The 20147-nt window shown below is 41.7% G+C and overlaps 1 protein-coding gene and 1 pseudogene across 1 annotated transcript in view; both read left to right on the top strand.

Annotated features, from left to right (window-relative positions):
- Positions 1 to 20147, top strand: part of Fbn1 (fibrillin 1) — a 223254-nt gene that overhangs the window by 156438 nt on the left and 46669 nt on the right. Inside the window, exons 33-43 of the mRNA XM_008831779.3 lie at positions 4585 to 4707; positions 4854 to 4976; positions 6467 to 6592; positions 8118 to 8240; positions 11468 to 11590; positions 11891 to 12055; positions 13856 to 13924; positions 14020 to 14145; positions 15280 to 15402; positions 16032 to 16190; positions 17323 to 17394. Coding sequence (XP_008830001.1) covers positions 4585 to 4707; positions 4854 to 4976; positions 6467 to 6592; positions 8118 to 8240; positions 11468 to 11590; positions 11891 to 12055; positions 13856 to 13924; positions 14020 to 14145; positions 15280 to 15402; positions 16032 to 16190; positions 17323 to 17394 — 1332 coding nt within the window. The remainder of the gene's footprint in view (positions 1 to 4584; positions 4708 to 4853; positions 4977 to 6466; positions 6593 to 8117; positions 8241 to 11467; positions 11591 to 11890; positions 12056 to 13855; positions 13925 to 14019; positions 14146 to 15279; positions 15403 to 16031; positions 16191 to 17322; positions 17395 to 20147) is intronic.
- LOC103733058 lies at positions 9414 to 10094 on the top strand (annotated as a pseudogene).

Genomic DNA, 20147 nt, shown 5'->3' with positions numbered 1-20147 from the left:
ATATATATATGGCACTGTAAGTGTTGTGCTTGCCCGTGACCAGGAACTTACTGCTGTCGTATTGAATGAGGCGTACAGATACCCTGTCCAGAGGCCATTTTAACGAGGCCACATAGTCTACCTGAAATTTTATATTCCTGTTTACCATATATGCTTGTAATTAGTTTTTCGAAGGGAAATTTTCCTCTTTGTGCTAATAAACCTTGTTCTTCATAATTGAATTTGGAGAGATACTGTGACTGTGGTGACAGGAACTGAGCACTGTGTGTTAGATGACACCAGTGTCAGAGACAACAGTCCCCTTTTAGTAAATCTCATGACCAGAAATAAAGCCAGAAACACACTATCCTCCTGAAGAGCCAATACCACCCTGTTCTTTTAAACTGCAGCCTAGAATGTGTTCTCAGTGTGGTGGTGTTCACAGTCAGTGCTAGAGGAAAAAGCCCTGAGTCTTGTGGCATCTTTGATATCACAGACGTGTGACTTGTATTGTTCTCATTTGAAGGAGTAGAACCCCAAGTATTATTCTGGGCTCCTCACTGGTCTGTGATCATGAAAAATCACCTGGGTCCTCCCCAGTTACTCAAAGGATCTCCTGGGTCAAGTAATTCTTCAGGGACCTATGGAGTAGGGGGATTGGCCGGTTGGGGGTGGGGGTTGCTGCATTAGGGAGAGAGAAGAGATCCTCCGTGAATACTGTTACTAACAACTAAGGGTGTCACATTGGACTAGAAATGACTTACACAAACAGGAATTGGCAGGAAGTTTCATACACTTAAAAACAAGTTTTTAAAATTCAAGGCCGAAATGTTTTTCAATCTTGTGTAACTGGGGCTCTTTCAGCTTGCTTTTGGTTTAAAATTAGTGTCACTCACAACTTAGAATACCACCAAGGTTACCTTGGTGATGATCATGTTAAAGACAACTGTTTATAATGTCCCAGGCAACTAATGTAAACACAGATATGTATCTTGCCTAATTGGATAAGCAAGACACACTACAAATAACAGCAAACACAGACATTGGAACTATGTTGTAACTATATATAACTATGTAAATACACACAGCTACTTACTTATTTAGATAGAATTTTTAAATGAGTACCCTGGGAAGCAATTATTAAAAACACGTATGCTACTTCATAAGGAAGAGTGTTGTGTCATGAGAATGGAAAAGCATGCTCTGGGCCCCATTGTAGCTTTGTCTAAATAGTTCAGCTTCCTTGTCATTACTAATTGTTTTCATTTTAACAAAGAAAGATGTTTTCTTCTCCCAGTCACATGGCAGTGTTAAGAATCTGCCCACGGACTCACATTCCCAGCACACACAGATGCTAAGACTTCTTCCCCCCCCCCTCCTTAAGCTTTATCCAAATTGTGGGTGTTGCTGAGGGGAATGTTTGATTTCATGGAGAGAGAATGTGCCTTTGCTTGAAACCTAGGACACAGCTCTTCCATCTTTGGCTTAAGTGGGCTGGATCACAATTTTTCTATGACCTCTACTGTTCATTCTTCATAATTGGAACTGGAGAAGAGAAAGTAGGTCACTGCTGGGTGCCATCCCAGGTGGGTCTTGACTTTCACAAGCGCAGTTTTTAAGAACCCATCTCCCATCACAGCCTTACTTAGTCATTGGGTAAAAAGCATGCCATTAAGTGAATTAAACTGAGAATTGCTTTTAGTTAAAATAGCAGGATTTCTGGGTAAATCCATTTCTCAAACTTTCTGTTCCTTTCACATGAGAAATGTTTCTGGTGGGTCTTGGTCCGTGGGAGAGAGTCATACACTTCCACTCCAGCAGTCAGTCAGAAATTTGACTTTATTTCCTTCTGCTTTCTTATCACTGCTAATTCTCCTCTACTGGCTGTCAGCCTGTGAAAACTCCGTGGGTGTTCAGTTAATCGTTTTGGCACAAATTTTGATCCAAATTAAGAAATCCAAGTAGCTCTTGAATTTAGACTTTCCATCTGCTGTCATACCTTCTTCCTCAACCTCTAACTCAGGAGAGGCCCCATTTGCCAGCTCTGCAAGAACAGAATCCATGTGACAGGTGCTGTGCAGGTGGCAGGAAGACAGGTATTTGTGTGGGTGGCCTGGCCTCTCCTCTATGAAGCACCAGGAGGTCCAGAGCAGCTCCCAGCACATCCCATACTGGGCGATAGACTTGCCAGAATAGGCAAAGCCTGCCCTGGGGTCTGCCCTTCCAGGAGGCTGTGCACAAAGGACCTTTGAGAGTCTCTGTGGAAGAGGAAACAGGGTTAAGGAGGTTGCAGTGTCAGCCTGAAATTTGAATTTCTTTCCTTGGCTTGGTTTCCAATTATTCTTAAAAGGGAATTTTCTGTCTGGAGCAAACTTGCAGAGGGAAGAGAACATTTGTGCAGAAAGAGATGTTCTTGGCAAGCTTGGGCTCTGTGTCCTTCATGCTGCTGAGTGTTTCAGTGCAGTGCTTTTCTTTCCTTGTTTTCTTTATAGTCCAGTTTCCCCTGTTGCCAGTCTACCATGTAAACAATCAGTAATAGTTGGTGTGCACATGCACATCCATATACTAGCAAACACTGTTCATATTGACCTTGAGTTACTCTTTCCTGGTATCCAAAAGCCCAGGATATGCAGCCTCTTGCAAACATAATTTCTTTTCACCTTGAAAGCACTGCAAAAATCTAAAAATATTTTATTGAAATCAAAATTTATATCACATATTATTAATAATAAAAGGGAAGGTGACTCCTTTGTCCAATGAATAGATACTAATCAAAAAAGAAAATTGGAAAAGATTACAAAATTGCCAGTTTGTACAAAATGGGTTTGATTATGATATTTTCACACATATATAATTTACTTTGACCATATTCACACCCCAATTACTCCCTCTTTTTTCTCCCTTTTAAAAGTTTTCTGATGGTCAAAGGTACCATTATTTTCATATTGCTTTTACCTTTTCTATTTAATCTTGCATTAAAAATTACCATTTCTTTGAACAAAGGAGTCACCTTGGCTGGTTGTATGACCTCTGTCAGTCCCTGTGGCTGTCTAGATTACGTTAAAATTCACCTATACAACTTGCTGTCATTGTAAAAACATCCTTTCAGATATATTTATATAAACATCTCATGATTATCAGTGACATTACAAAAATTTCTTTAAGGGAAATCTGTCATTATTTATTTTGTTTCCTCTAGAAGTTAGGATAAGCTAAAGCTCTGAAAACCATTCAAGGCTAGAGATGGAACGTTTGGAAAACAACCTGTCTCTTGACACTTTCAAATCATTCCTGAGTTAATAAAGGGGTAAACACAAATTGCTTACCTCGTTTATTTTTCAAGTCACTATTCAAGTGATCACTGGAAATTCTTGCAGCATTTTATGTGCCGGTTATCTTTCTTTACCTAAGTTTTGTGTGAGATACTGGTTTCCATTTTAAATCATACTATCATATCTATGCATTTTTGTTCCTAGTAAATGATGAAGTTAATTATGAAGGTGGTAACCCATTATAGAGTGAATTAATTTGAGGAAAGAAAAAAAGTACCTTAGCACTTTTATACGGCTGATCTTGGATAAGTTTGTAAGAGAAGTTCACAGAATGGAGAATTTTGAAATGTCCTTAATTTTTTTAGTAATGTTACCTTAATCTGGCACTTATTTATTATTCTGACAAATTCTCTCTAGGTTGACTTGAGTTTTTCATGAAATATGCAAGGAAGCTAGGCTGCCAGTGGACCAAGGATGCTCAGGGAGCTAGATGAGAGTTGCATACTACCTTAGGCAATGTGTTCTGCATATGACTAAATTAACAATGCCTAAAAATGATCTCATCAAAATAAAGCATGACTAAGTAACAGTGTCTTAAATTTAAGAATCAAATATATCTTATATAATGTAAGTCGTAGGTTTTCTGATATGCCAACATTATATTCCTTTGTTATAAAGAAAATGGGAACAATGCATTGTTATCTGTAGTTGCCTTCATAAAAAATATTGGCAATAGAAACATGATCATGAACATTAACCCAGAAAGCCATTAGATAACTCGGTTTTTAAGACTGTCATCTGGAAAGAGGTTCACTCTACTTCATAGTGACTGGACACTTACATTAAAAATACAGAAAATATTTAACATTAACCACAGCAAGTTTGATGATCACATAATTCTTTTTTTAAATATTTTATTTATTCTTTTTATTTTATGTGTATGCGTTATGCGTGTATTGCCTGCATGTAGGTAAATGCACCCATGTTATGCAATGCCCGCGGAGGACAGAAGTGGCTGTCAGATCCCCTGGAACTGGAATTACGAACAGTTGCTAGCTGCCATGTGGGTGCTGGGATTTGAACCTGGGTCTTCTGCAAGAATAGTCAGTGTTCTTAACTGCTGAGCCATCTCTCCAGCCCAACACATTATTCTTTCTTTATACATTAAAATGCAAAGCTGTTCATTAGAAAGAGTCTAGATGGGTGCTAAGTCCATCTGTATTATATGATGCTAAGGCAGAAAGCAAATCAGCCTTTAAATATTGCTAATTCATTTAAAAGACCAAAAAAGCATTGTGCAAAACATTTTTCTAAACCACTGGTTCTTTTCCAGATATCAATGAATGTGAAATCGGAGCACACAACTGTGGCAGGCATGCTGTCTGTACCAACACAGCAGGAAGCTTCAAATGTAGCTGTAGTCCTGGGTGGATTGGAGACGGCATTAAGTGCACAGGTGAACTGGAAAAATAGCAAATCACTTTTCATGAACTCCATAGATTATAATGTGAAAATATTAATTTTATAAGGTAAAATTTAACATGTATGTTAGTGAACATAAATACCACGTTATTAACAGTGATGTAACTTTTGTCCTTTAAGATTTGGATGAATGCTCCAATGGAACACACATGTGCAGCCAACATGCAGACTGCAAGAACACCATGGGGTCCTACCGCTGCCTCTGTAAGGAAGGCTACACGGGAGATGGCTTCACATGTACAGGTAAACTTGCTGAAAAAATCTGTAACTCTCATTCGAAAAGCACAGTATTCCACATCTTTCAAACCGACAGTTCTTTTTGAAGACTGGGGAAGGTCAAGTAAAAGATTACTTGAGACTGGATCCCCATGGAATGAAACTTTGGAGGCAGGTCAATGAGGGAGACCACAAAAAAACTACCATTTTTTTCCCTTTCCTTCTCCCCCTCCCCCAACCCCTCTCCCTACCCCTCCTCCTCCTCCTCCCTCTCCCTCTCCCTCATTTCTGACTTTTCATAAACACACATATATACGTATATGGGCACAACACATACACATATACATGTCCACACATATATGTATGTGTATACATACATAGATCACTCCATATAATAATGTCATTATTCCTAAGCAAATCGCACTTCCTTCTACGTCTTCACTTTTATATTTTTGCACTGCTTTATCACTGGTGACTTGCTTTCTGTAACAAATCCAAGGATGAACTTGCTGCAGAAAGATCTGTAAGGGAAGAGGGTGAAGGCTTTTGATGAGGAGAATATACATGCTCTTCTCTTGCTAGCTGTCATAATCATCACCATCTCTGTATATTGGCATAAGCAACAATTGCAGAACTGCTTTGTGAGGGATCCTTTCACCCTATAATATATTCATGACATTTTCTTCTTAGCTCCAATTAAAAGTCAATAGAATTAAGGCAAACTGCCACAAGCATTTAAATGTACATGTTTAAGATGGGATTGTATAATTCATGCATACTTTTTATGTCAGGGCTTTGGGATTGAATACCGAATAGGTCCATTACTCATTGGCCATAAAGGAGTATAACTACTCATATGACTTAAGGCATTATTTTAAATTAATCAAATAAATTAAAGCATCGATTTATCTCTAGCACAATGTTATTACTAAGACAGTATCACATACATAGGAAAGAGGCTGAGACCCATTGGTGATTCACTTGGAATTCATGGAAAGCTTTATCATTGCTGAGATCATTTCTGCCTAACCCAGCAATATTTGTGCCATTACTTTAGAGAAAATATTTAAATTACATTCATTAGGCATTTATGGTTCATGTGTGTGATATTTAATGCCTATGATTATTCTAATGCCCTTCCTTTGCTCTCCCTTTAAGCTGAGCCTGAAGCCTGAGAAATGGATATGAGCCATGACATGTTCTTTCTGTCTGAATGTGCCCTCCCCGTGGATGGCCCTTCTTGAAAAGATCATGGTCTGAATAATGAGCTTGACACATTATTCATGTCACAGCATTAGTGATAATTTAGCAGTTATAGAGTTCTGAGTCTGAACTCCGTGTTCCTACATGTTCAATATTAACATTCAAAAGAGAAAAAAACAGTGAGTTTAAAGCTATCAAGCAGAAGTTGTGATGAAGTGCAGCTATACTCAGGAAGTTGGCAGTTATAAAATTCTAGGACCTGAGGCACTGGAAAGCTCTTGACTGCAAAAACTAACGTGTGTTTCTATGCATAGACTTGGATGAGTGCTCTGAGAACCTGAACCTCTGTGGCAATGGCCAGTGCCTCAACGCCCCCGGAGGGTACCGCTGTGAATGCGACATGGGCTTTGTGCCCAGTGCTGATGGGAAGGCCTGTGAAGGTAACCATGGGGAACTGCTGGGAGCCTTGCAGGGCTGGATGAGATTTGGTTATTCAAACATTCCTGGCTCTTTTTCTCTTTTAAGCCTGAGGTGTGTTTTGCCTTCGCAGTTAAGCTGGTCAGTTCAGTTTGTGGATGGAATGTAATAATTAATATAATGAACCTATGAAATCTAGAATCACCCAGGAGACAAGCATACCTGTGAGAAATCATTAGATCAGATTAACTGGATGGGACCATTCACCTTAATTGTGGGTGGCACCATTTCATGGGTTTGGATCCTGGATTGACTGAAAAAGGAGAAAACAAACTGAACCCTGGCATTCCTCACTGTCTGCTTCCTGACCGTGGGCACAATGGAGCCAACTCCTGCTGCCATGACTTCCCCACCATGAACTATGAGCTAAAAAAAACTTTTTTTTTTAAGTTTGCTTCTTTTCAGTTATTTTGCCACAGCAACAAGAACCTTGTACCACGGGCTAGTTCTAGGGTGAGCCATTTCTGTTTGTGTGGAGAAAAATGTCTGCTCTATTACCAGAAGGGATGCAGTCAGTGTAGGGCAGATGATCTGCAAACTTAGACCATTGAACAGAAAATAGAAAGAATGACCAAGTGCAGTTAATTCAATGCAACCCATTTATCCCTACTTCTGGAGAAAAGAACTCAAAGTATAGGTCCCTTGATGCCTGTTAGAAGATTGTCTATACATACAGAAGTGTGGCTGTTAATCTGTGTCATATTTGGGTGTCTAGAAGTAGAGGCTTCTAGGCAGCAGATAGTTTTTTCCGTATGTGGAATGATATCTTCGGTGTATCTTAGAATGTTCTCCAAATATCCAACATGTGTAAACATAGAGCAGGATTTGAGGAGTCCATCAGGCCACACGCTTTGGGGTGTCTCTACTTAAAGTTCTGTCTTTCTGGGAAGAATTGGTCAGAGAGGAAGAGTCCTAGGAACCTGTTGGCTCAAGATGGACCCAGTTAGGAAACACCAGCTTCTCTTTACTCACACTTGTCAACCTTAAGCACACTGTCGTCATTGAAAATAGTTAAAGCCTAAAAAGATTTCAGTAGAAATAAACAAATGATAGCCAATGACGGAAGTTTAAATGAGGCTGTGATTAATGCTTTTAGCTAATAGGTATTCCTTGTTAAGAGGCTGTGAACTCAGAGTCACTCCAGCTGTGGTCTATGTACTAGTTTCCACATAAATTTTGATGTATCATTTCTTTGTTATGGAACCATTGGAAGTTCCTGTTAAATATGCACCATTGATCTCTTCTCAGGCAAGAAACTAGATTATGATATTGCTCACCCACCTAATGTGTGTTTATTTCTGTTACTCAAAATCCAATGCTTCTGTATACAAGACAAATCATCTGAAAGTCTAGGGACCTAGTGCCTACATTGCTGTCAGGTAGACTGTATTTTCTTACTGTTTATGTCTGTTGCCTAATTATATTGGTGGCTTCTTGAGTGAAAAAAAAACCTTTAACTATCCCTGTTTTTGTAATTGCTCCCCCAAGATATCGATGAATGCTCCCTTCCAAACATCTGTGTCTTTGGAACTTGCCATAATCTCCCCGGCCTCTTCCGTTGTGAGTGTGAGATCGGCTATGAACTGGACCGAAGCGGTGGGAACTGCACAGGTAAGATACCATTCACATTAAATGCTCCCAGGTGTCCTAGGGGCTGCAGTTGCTAGGGCGTCTCTGGAACTACACAAGTTGCAGGGAAGACAGGCAGATGCAGCATTAGGAATCATAGGATACATTTTTTCAGACCTGAGGCCAATTAAGTATGAAGGTTCAAAGAAAGGAGACAGTTGAATGAATAGAGTTTGTAGCCTTGGACTTGAGCTTGTGGCTCCAAATAAACATTCCAAGATCTGGCTTTATGACTTCTTGAGTCCATCTTCCAAACTCCCTTTCAAAGACTATCCCCTGGGATCCCTGGTGGCCTCCTTGTACACTTTCCAATGTAAGACCCACTTCTTTCTGCCTCTACCCTACTACCTGTCACTGGAGGTTGGTCACGCATTTCTTTCTTTTTTTTTTTTTTTTCCGGTCTTTTTGAGACAGGGTCCCCTGTAGCCCCAGCTGGCCTGGAACTCACTATGTAGACCAGGCTGGCCTTGAACGCACAGAGATCTCCCTGCCTCTGACTCCCAGGGCTGGGATTAAAGCTGTACTTCTTTCTGCCTCTACCCTACTACCTGTCACTGGAGGTTGGTCACGCATTTCTTTCTTTTTTTTTTTTTTTTCCGGTCTTTTTGAGACAGGGTCCCCTGTAGCCCCAGCTGGCCTGGAACTCACTATGTAGACCAGGCTGGCCTTGAACGCACAGAGATCTGCCTGCCTCTGACTCCCAGGGCTTGGATTAAAGCTGTGTGCCACCACGCCTGCCTCATGCATTTCTTTTGTGTGTAAGGGTAGTGCCCTTTCATGTGGATGTGGAGGCCAGAGGGAAAGATGTCACTTTCCATCTTATTTTTTTGAGATAGGCTCTCTCACTGAACCTGGAGCTCACTGGTTGTCTAGGCTGCCTGGCAAATGAGCCCCTGGGATCTTCCTATCTCTGCCTTCTACCACTAGAAGATCTGAACTTTACCCACTGAGCTATCTCCTCAGCCCCATTTAATACATAAGTCATTTTTTTTTATAGAGCAAAGAACTCCCAGGGAACATAAGAAAAAAGGGGGGGGGGCTGAAGAGATGGCTCAGGAGCACTGGCTGCTCTTGCAGAAGACCTGGGTTCGAATCCCAGTATCCATATAGTGGCTAACAACCATCCGTAACTCCAGTTCCAGGGGATCTGAGACCATGTTCTGTTCTCGAGCATTGCAGTGCACTTATAGACATGCAGGCATAACACTCATACACATAAAATAAAATAATAATTTTTTAAAAGGAAAACAATGAAAAGTTACAAGCACCCAGCAGACTGCCACTTGGCTTTCTTTGGCATTAAGACTTTGGAAAAGGGGGCGGTGGAGGGGCGCAAGCAAGGTGGCTGAGGCCGGGGCTGGTGTGGGCCGCCTGGAGGAAGAGGCGCTGCTGCGAAAAGAACGAACGGCTGAGGGCTCCTCTGGAGAAAACCGAGCGCAAGGACAAAGAAGAGGGGGAGCCAAAGACCAAGCAGGTCAAAGAAGGGGAAGAGGAAGGTGAGAAGCACAGGGAACTCAGGCTGCAGAACTATGTCCCAGCAGATGAGGACCGGAAAAGGAAGGAGGGTGCCCCAAGCCAAACCAGTAGCAGTGGGAGAGAAGGTGAAGGGGCAGCTGGAGGCTGCCAAGCCAGAGCCTGTCCTTGAGGAAGTAGACTGGCCAACCAGAAGGCTGATTGGGACTTCAAGACAGACATGGCCAAGAAGCTGGAGAAGCTAGAAAAGAGGACCCAGAGGGCCACCATCAAGCTGATCCGTGAGCGGCTGAAGGCCAGGAGGACAGCGTGGCCTCTGCAGTGGGTTCCACTACCAGACAAGAGACCTGTGACTCTGACTGAGATGTTCTGTTTCCCAGCTGTTCAACACACCTGTTCTATGAGAAGATGGTCTTGAGCAGGACTGGGACTGGGCTTGCCATCTCTTCCAGGTCTTGAGAATTGAGCCAGTTCAATCATGTCTTAACAAGCCTCACAGTGTGAGGCTAGCTCCTTGTCTCCTGAGGTCCCCTACTGCTCAGAGTGGACTGGAGCTGGCTACAGTGCCAAGTGTGCTTGGATCTGTACATATGTATTTTGAACTTTTTATAACTTCTGGAAATAGAGACAAGTAAATCCCTGTGTAGCAGAGAAAAAAAGACTTTGTTGTGGCCAGTTCTCTTAGTCTACTCTTCTGCTCAAGGATACAGAGGAAATAAGGCACATCCTGGAGTACCTCAGGGTTTCAGGATCAAACTTTCATTTCAGCAACCTGAACAAGCCCAACTCACTGACTCTGTAGGTCATGCCCCCACACCTCTCCACACTGCTCTAGACTGAGTATTCCTCCACAGGCAGTATCTTCCCTCCTGGTTTCTAAAAGGTAGTGTCTTACCATGCTGAGACGTCACCTCTCCATGGTCCATACCCTCTTTTCAGCCCCAAACACACCAGCATTTCTAAACCTCATTTCTGTTGGGCTGGCCATGCTATTCAAGGTCATGTGGAAATTGAGTAAAAGATCATCTTTTGTGGAACTCGGGGGAGGGTATTTCCTGAGAACAATGTATCCTGATTTCCTAATCTCTCCTTTTTGAATCTATTTGTATAGTTTGGGGTATTTCTTAAGTGTTCAATTTGACAAAAATCCATGTCCTAAATATCTGGAATTTTGTGCATGTTTTTGGAATAGAAACTGAAAGGGAAATGTTCAACTCAACATCAGTGCAGGGAGGACTCTTTACAGGGTTGAAGAAGCATGCTAAGCCTTGTACACTCACTGTATGTGGGGAAACAGCAGACGTTGCCTGCTCCTAAGGATTCGTTGGGCATCTTGCTCCAATTTGACAAAATAACATGCTGCACATATTAAGTGTGGGTTTTTTTTTTTTTTTTTTGAACATGTGTCTGAAGTTTTGGTTGACTGAAGTCAAAGCAATGTTTTCTCTTCAGGTACCTTGACTGGAATATTTTTCTTAGCGCCAAGGTTTATATTTTATTCTGATGACAAATTTGAATAGTAAATATGTTCCAGGGAGAAACAGAGATCAAAGATTTTGACACAGTTCCTTCCAGGGTGGAGAGGTTATTTCAGAAATGGAAGGTTGCATTTCTAGGCATAATTACAACTATTGTTTTAAAAATTCTTATTAGGAGCCCTAGACTTGGTACTACTGTTTTGTGTGTCAGTCCCACACTGGGCCACTGGTTAAGTCCACCCATCTGTCTGATTGCAGATGTTAATGAGTGTCTGGATCCAACCACATGTATCAGTGGGAACTGTGTCAACACTCCAGGCAGCTACACCTGTGACTGTCCACCCGATTTTGAGCTGAATCCAACTCGAGTTGGCTGTGTTGGTAAGATCGTCAAAGCTTTTCTGAGACCTGTACTGTTTGTTATTTTTAAAGCAGCATTGATCATTTGAAACATTTTCAAAGTTTTCAAAAGTAATAGCATAGAAATTTAAATATTTCTCAAGCATAATTTATACATACAGGTTCCTTTTTGAAAGGAAAATTACCAGTTTACACTCTTGGGCGCTCTTTCGTTTCTTAGTAAATTATGATTGTTAAATATTTTCAGAAATGAATTTGACTTTTCAACCTTCAAGCAGACAGAATTTGGATGACACTTTAATATTGGTTTGTGGTAAATAGATACCCGCTCTGGAAACTGCTATCTGGATGTCCGACCCCGAGGAGACAATGGAGACACAGCCTGTAGCAACGAAATTGGAGTTGGTGTTTCAAAGGCTTCCTGCTGTTGTTCTCTGGGTAAAGCCTGGGGAACCCCATGTGAGCTGTGCCCTGCTGTGAACACGTGTAAGTGGACAGCCTCCAATCTGTTGTTATTCTATCTCAGGCCAGTTCTCCTCTCTAGATCCATAGAGGAGAAGCAGCTGAGGGAGAAAGCTGCCTCTAGGTTTAGACCAGGAAAGGCAGATTATTCCCATTGAAAGTTTGTGTAGGACAGGGAGTGTCACGCTTCTATCCGCGTAAGAAGAGATAGCATTGCTCTAATTTTCCAGGCTAGGTTACTCCATCATGTTGATTACTCTCTTCTTACGATATGTCAGCTAGTCTGGGGAACTGTGGAACAGACCCAGAGAGACATTTAGTTAAGAATTTCATGAAATAAAAGATAGTTCCATTTTTAGAATAGACTTGAAGCTTTAGGATGTGATTTTAAAGATATAGAGAATACATCTCCTTTTAAAAAGGCTTGCTGTCTTTCTGAGTGGGTCTTGTATTTTGATTCAGAATCAGGTGTAGCCTACAAGCAACTGATATTTGTGGATATATTTGGGGTAGATGGTGATTGGTCCAGTCTGCAAAATATTCACTACCTGAGCATAGAAAGATGACCTACACTGGGTCCTGCCCTCCAAGAATACCTAGTCTGCTAGACAGAATGGGACCCAGACATAAGAACTCTGATTCGGCACAGGCCTCAGGCGCCTATTTAACCTTGGGCTAGTTACGTAGCACCTTAGAATATCTCCTAGGATCCAGGGAAATCGTTCAAATGCCCAGCACAGCTTGGCAGGCACCACCTTTTCTCTCGTCTTCAGAGAGGGACTCAGTTGAAGTTGGAACTGGAGTAGTGGGTACTGACCATTTGGTGAAATTTTGAGTTGCACATTCAAAAAAGGGCTTGAGTAAATGAGGAGACTCCAGAGAGTGGGCAGTTCCCCAAGAGAAAGAGTGAAAGAGGAAAACATTTCATTTCATTGGTGTGGCAAGGGGTAAATTGTGGAAGTCAGCTTTATAGATTAATAATGATTATCAGAGCAAAAGGTCACCCAGCTCAACTCTAGAGTAGAATTAGAATGCAAACCTCTGCAAATACACACTTACAAATGTATACATGTGATTTCATACACCCAGAGCAGGGATCAGACTCAGAAAGCCCATCATGATTATGAAAGACTGCTGTCATTATTTAAAAGGATGATACTATAGGCTGGGTCAGTGTCACTTCTCTGCTCCTGTGTGTGGTACATGCTGATGCATGGCCCTGGAAGAAATGCTTTATGTGAAATACTTATGACTTGATGGAGAGATCAAAGGATGTTGGAGAGGGTTGTTCTGGAAATAGGATATTTAGCATTCATCATGTGCAGGGGAGAGGGATGAGAAAGATGTGTAGACATCAAGGGGGCAACGGGATAGGAACTGAGATAAGGGTTCCTAAGCTTGGTTTGGAAAGGGTTTAAGAGACAAGCTGATGATAATTATTAGGGGGACTATGATACCCAGGAAGGAAAGCTGAACATGACAAAATGGAGGTGTGAGTTGGCAGAAAATGGAAAGGGAAAGAAAATCCTTTAAAAGAAGCAGTGCTGGGGATAGGGAATAAAATCCGTCACAAGAATATAAAGCCAGGAGAGTAGCTGCAGGTTTCCCACATTGGGCGTGGTGGCCTTACATTTGGCACACATAGCAGAAACCATTAGAAAAACAATACCTACACAAAGATACACACTTTAAGTGGGTAGAGTAAGAGTTGAAGATTCCAGAAGGTTCATATTTTTAGTCAGATACATCAGCATTTCTCATAAAGATATTATTTCTAGAAATTTTAGTTTCAAAACAACTCACTTGAATTTTTTGTTTCGATAGCTGAGTATAAAATTCTTTGCCCTGGAGGAGAAGGCTTTCGTCCAAATCCCATCACTGTTATATTGGAAGGTGGGTCTGTTTCCTTTGTCTTAACATGCACACGTTTTGAATTTGCTTGGGTTTATTCACAAGGCTGAAGACACGCTTCGTTTTTGTTCTGATAGATATCGATGAGTGCCAGGAGCTGCCAGGGCTGTGCCAAGGAGGGAGATGTATCAACACCTTCGGCAGCTTCCAGTGCCGCTGTCCAACTGGTTACTACCTGAACGAGGACACCCGAGTGTGTGATGGTAAATGTTCCTTGTAGAAGTGCAAATACTGAGCACTGTCTAACCTGGAAAACCAGTATACAGTTACCAATAATTGAAGGGTTAGCAGCCACATAGCACAATGGGTAGCTAGGAGCATAGCCAGGCAAGCATGTTGCATAGGTGATGGCTATAGTAATACTACTGTCCTGATGTCATTTCCAGTCAATCCTGAACCTCCCTTTTTCTTGAGAAAGGTGGAGCTTTATTATGCTGGGCCATAAGAGAATTCCCATGGTCTTTTGGAAAGCCATTTTTCTAGGGTAAGACAGGTCCCACTTCAGTATCTGTGTTCAGGGCATTTACAGGCTCTTTTGTCCTTAATTACTTATCATCCGTACTAGTGTGCTCAGATGAGCCTCCCTTAGAAGGCAGTCCCTTGGCTTTATGATAGATCTTTTCACTGGAAAGATGGAGAATGTTGACCATTTTTAAGTGTCAAGGACCAGGGGCTGGGGAGGTGGCTTTGTCTACATCCAGGAATCATAGGTCTAGTTAGGGAAGAAACATCCTTGCATTCTGCATAAGAAATATCCCCCGGCTCTCCAAAGACATAACAGTGACAGTGTCATTAAGTATTATCTAAGCACTACAGTATAGAAGAGCCAGCTCTCAGATTCACGGAGTTAACAGAGACTCCGATCTGCACACACACACACACACACACACACACACACACACACACACACCCCATTTAGAGGTGGAGAGGGCTACAGGCAGCTCGTCCCTTATTGCCTTACCAGTGCAGACTTACGATGCCAGTTGCTGATGGCTTCAGGATACCTTATATCCTATGAACCTGCGAAGTGTTTTTGAAAGCGATAATTTCCCCACATTTCCATCTTTGTATGCTTTTGAGAACTTTATGGGCTCATTTATTGAGCACTCATATTAGAAGGCAAGGTAAAAGGATTCCTTTGTCTGACCTTTGTCCCTGAGAATTTAGCACAGATAAGGGGTACTTATGCACTGAGCACCTACTTTTCATATCTGGATTTCAGAGGGCTACAGGAGTTCTCTCCTTGGTCGTCAGCATTTACACCGACACCGAGTGCCTACCTCCTCCAAAGAGTGATGCTTTCATATTTACACAGCACTTTCTCTTTTCTGTCATAGATGTGAATGAATGTGAGACTCCTGGAATCTGTGGTCCAGGGACATGTTACAACACGGTTGGCAACTATACCTGCATTTGTCCTCCAGACTACATGCAGGTGAACGGGGGAAATAATTGCATGGGTAAGTGCATGCCCTTCTCAGTTGTGCCGCTCTGGGTCTCCTCGGAAAGGCCGGTCAAGCAGTTGGTCTTAGGTCTCCCATTACTCATCAGAGGGAGTGTTGCCTCCTTTAATAGTCTTAATGAGATCTTCCTCCCTTCTGGACCATCAGCTTGGCATTTTTTCATGACTGTGTGTGGGTAGTTGGGAGTTTTCTTTATAATGTAATGTTGGAAAATCCCAAACAACAGCTTAATACTACTTCTTTTGTTTGACTTGTGGGTGTGACTTTGTACAATTACATCACAGCACTGACCTACAGCATTAAAACATCACGAGTCGGAAATAAGAGACTTACTGCCAAATAGCAGTAGAGAATTGTTACTAGGAGAGTGGGTAGGGAGCCGGGTAAAGTTTATTAATGCTACACCACACTTCATTTTGTGGCACAGAACACCAGGCGATGCACTTCTCCAAGCCTTTTCCCATAGCAGCACAGGTAGCTGAAGAGCTGTGTGTATGGGTAGTTTCCTGCTCTTATCAAAGTTGGCCTACAATGACTCTCAAAGAACTAGCTCTTCCAGTCTCCCTTAAAATCTGTTGCGCTTTTCCCCGTGGGATCACCAACCCTTTCATCCTTCTGTCTTCTAGACATGAGAAGAAGTCTCTGTTATAGGAACTATTATGCTGACAACCAGACCTGTGATGGAGAACTCTTATTCAACATGACCAAGAAGATGTGCTGTTGCTCCTATAACATTGGCAGAGCCTGGAATAAGCCCTGTGAACAGTGTCCTATCCCAAGCACAGGTGACATTTAATTTCATGGCTACCATGCTTTATAAACTAGCTATGAATTACTAGAGAAAATCGGTTTCAGTAAATAGGGAAAAGAGTATGTTATTTTCAGAAGAAAAACTCGACCCATCAAGCCAAACATTTATGTTTGATCCTTCCAGTTGAAAACTGAGCCACATAATATACTTTGTAATTTGTATCTGAATTTATAACCAGACTTATAAATTCAGCACATCACAAAAACATAAACATTGTCAGCGTTGCCTTAGATTTCTCTATAAAATTCAAAGACTAGAAATGTTAGGCAAATCATTATGATAAATAAGTGTACCATGATTATTCATTTTTATTTACTCAAAACTAGTCTTCGGCTGAGGTGATGGCTCTGTGTATAAAAACACTTGCTATGCAAGGGTGAAGACCTGAGTTGGAATCCCCAAAACCCACATAAAAGCCAGACATGCAGTACAAGTGTCTGTAACCCCAGCACCACTGCGGAGAGATGGGAGGTGTAGACAGGAGAATTCCAAGATGCTCCTGGGTCAGCCTAGTATAGGCAACAGACAAACAACCAGGAAGCCTTATCTCAAACAAGGTGGAAGGTGGGGACTGATATCCAAGGTTTTTCTCTAACCTCTACTCACATGCTGTGGAAGAGGGAAGGAGGAAGAGAGAGAAAGAGCAAATAAAAATTGGGGGGACCTTATTGATTCTCCTGACTCGGTCATTGTGTTAATGTCTGGTGTCTATAACGTGCAGCAAAGCAGTTTCCCCAGTCTGTTGAGAGACTGGCTTCTGTGAAGACTCATCAAACCCTAGAACGAGCTCTTGGCACAATGGAGAGAGGTGGTCCTGCGAGAGTCTGGGTTCAGCACCAGAGTATCAAAATCAAACATTAGCTCCTCCAGTCAAGCAGATAGTAACCGGGGTGGTGTGTGGGGAAACCTCGACTTCTCATTATCAGACACGAGGTCACTGTTCCTTCAGTGTCTTATAGACAAGGATACATTGGTGGTTTTTTTTCAGATTTTATTTTAAATTCTTCAAAACACAGATGAACACTTTTCATGACTGTTCGGTTATTTCTCTTAGTGGATTTTGACTCATCCCTGATCCTGGCCCCTTCTTTGTTTAACCGTTGCAGATGAATTTGCTACCCTCTGTGGAAGTCAAAGGCCAGGCTTTGTCATCGACATTTATACTGGCTTACCTGTTGGTGAGTTTGAACCTGTGTATACATGAATACTGTCAGAATGTTCTGCTTTTGTCTTTCTGTTAAAAGTAGGGAGTAGGCACATTATTTTCCCAATTGGCATTTTTCTTTGTTTCTGAGGAAAAAAACGTTAACCAATACCTTTGGCTATATTGAAGCACCAGTTCTTTACTTGAAGCACACTGCTAAACCCTTTACACTCCACCTAATTGATAGCAGCACTTGCTTCTCATGATTAAGGGGATTGCAAAGCTTCTCACAAAACTAAATAAATCAAGCTTAGTTAATCCAATCATAGGTATCAACAAAGGGAGAGATTCTGGTAGCAGGGACAGCTGACATTTGATTTGACCATAGTTCCTAATCTTTCCTTTTGAGTTTAATATGACTTCTGATACTAATTCTTAGGTGAGGGTTGTTCATATAAATCCCCCTTGCCTATCAGTTTGGTCTCTGCTGGCCTTTCTTTGGGTCCTTTGCTTGAAGACTTTCAGGTGTAGAATACAAATTTTTTAAATCTGAGGTCTTGTCTGGGAACTGAAGCGGACCACTGCAGTGATGGAGATGCTTATACTAGATTCAGATGTGTTGCGCAGACATTAGTCAGCATAGGCAACGCCCTTGTGGTGTAAAGCAAATACCTCCAGAGTGGATGGGAAGTCATTGCATTCTTGGAGTGTTTCCTGGTGTGATTGCTAGGCATCCCCAGATGCCCCCCTGGGTCTGAGAGTTGTATCTAATAGCAGACATCACCAGTGCCTTGTTCTACCTTATTCCTAGTAAGTCCGCTGAAATCCACATCAGCCTTTCCAGTGACCTTGTTTAAGAAAACAAGGATCTGGTCCAGCAATTAGCCGTTCTTTCACATGCCAGATCCATATGGTTCCATAGTCCAGTCAACATCCAAAGAAACTTCATGGTTTGGAAAGAAAAATTGTTAAATGACATTGGCGTGGAACACCTGGCCCTAGCTACTCTGTTTTTCCCCTTCCCAAAACAGATCTTTTAATCTGTCTAGAATCTATGATTGGAAGGTAAGTGGCCTCTAACGGTAATGGGTCTCCATGGGCAGTCCAGCTGTGTAACTCAGCGAGGCCTGGCACCCGTGGCTGGCAGTAAGCAAAGACTTGAAATGGCGTTAGCACCATCCACTAGTAGACCTGGAAAGGCCTCAAACCCTGTCTCGTCCAAATGCCTTGCTTTCCAGCTGTAGAGACGGAGGCCCAGAGAAGGGACAAAATTCACCCAAGGCCGCCTAGCTAATTAATAGCAGAGCTGGGACCAGAACCCAGTCCTGACTCAGAGTTTGCTTTGCCCCTAGCTCTGGACAACTAGAAACACGATATTTAGCAATGTACTTATTGTTACCAAATCCCACCATGACAAAATATTGAGATGATTAAAAAGCCCCGTTTTATTTAAGCTTTATGCCTTCCCTCTGAAAGGTCATAGGACTGTTGGCAGATAGAGTCCATTCCTGTGGGACTGAAACTATAGCATGTTTATTAATCTTGTCTTAAAATATAAACTTCTCTAGACTGAAATAAAATCCATACAGGAAAAGAAAAAATTTAGTATTATCTTTTTTGCTGTTTTATTCCTAACAGTGACTAGAGATTTGACTCAGTCTGTCTTTGTTAAACTTGGTACTAATGTATCACTTATATTTAGAACTAATGAATTCAGGTAAAGTATTTCATGTTTTAATCCCCACTGAAAGAATGGATTCTAAACGGTGGCTTTTGTTTGCTGATAATGCATAGCTATGTTGTTACCTCAAATGGTGGTTTAACGTGAACGCCAACCATGTGAAATCTAAAACCAAAACTGCCAGTATTCAAAATAGCAATTTTTTGAGATTGTACCCATTGAGATTTTCTTAAATTACTTTTTTAGTTTAGCATACAAAGTAATGGCTTCATTATGTCATTTTCATATACATTTCATATGTACCGTTATGCTCTGTTCTCATCCGTGCCTCTCCCCCACCCCACTTCCTCCTTTCTTGGTCCCCTTCCTCCGTCCACTCAGTTCCCCTACTGCTTCCTTACTATGTATATTACGTTATCCCCATCCCCCCTCCCTGAAGATCTTTTCCTTACCTTTCACGATCTCCTTTCCAGTTTTAGAACCTACATGTACCCTTTGAGAGTCTAAGGTTTTTGTTTTTTTTTTTTTTCCATTAAGTAGATCAGTTTGCTTTCAAACAAAATCAAGCTGCTGGAAAAAGAGAAACAGGTTGGTTTCAGAATGTAATTCTGAAATTGCCACAGTTCTTACAGGCTTCACTTCAACCTATGGCCCATTTCCTTACAATTGGGGAAAGGAAGGAAGTACCCTGTAGCGCCTCCTGATCACAATAGGAAAACAAAGCGTCTCAACAGCAGTGACAGAAGCCCCATGAACGGGACTTGTGGCTGTAGCCCAGCACTTCAAATGCCCACCCAGAATTTTACCAAGTTCCGTCAAGCAGTTGGTGGAGGGAACCTTCAGGGTAACAAACAGTGATGCTGAATTCCTGGCCTTAAGAAACATTTATCATGACAGTTCTTCTTTAGAGTTGGCTGTGTCTGTCTTCTTTCAGCCCATCCTCATCTGGTGTATCCATGTTTCTCAGTAGATTCAAAACAAATTTGTTGTTTTGCAACAAAACCAAAAAGACAGGTATAAAATCAGCATAGACCCATGAGTGCCCAGAAAGTAGTTTACATGGTTGTTATTCAGTGACTTCTGTTTGTATCATCACCTCTCTCTCT

The sequence above is a fragment of the Nannospalax galili genome, unplaced genomic scaffold, assembly GCF_000622305.1.
Source record: "Nannospalax galili isolate Female #2095 unplaced genomic scaffold, S.galili_v1.0 scaffold735, whole genome shotgun sequence".
Lineage (NCBI taxonomy): Eukaryota > Metazoa > Chordata > Mammalia > Rodentia > Spalacidae > Nannospalax > Nannospalax galili.
The sequence above is the reverse complement of the archived record's forward strand: the minus strand, read 5'-3'. Positions and strand labels throughout refer to the sequence as shown.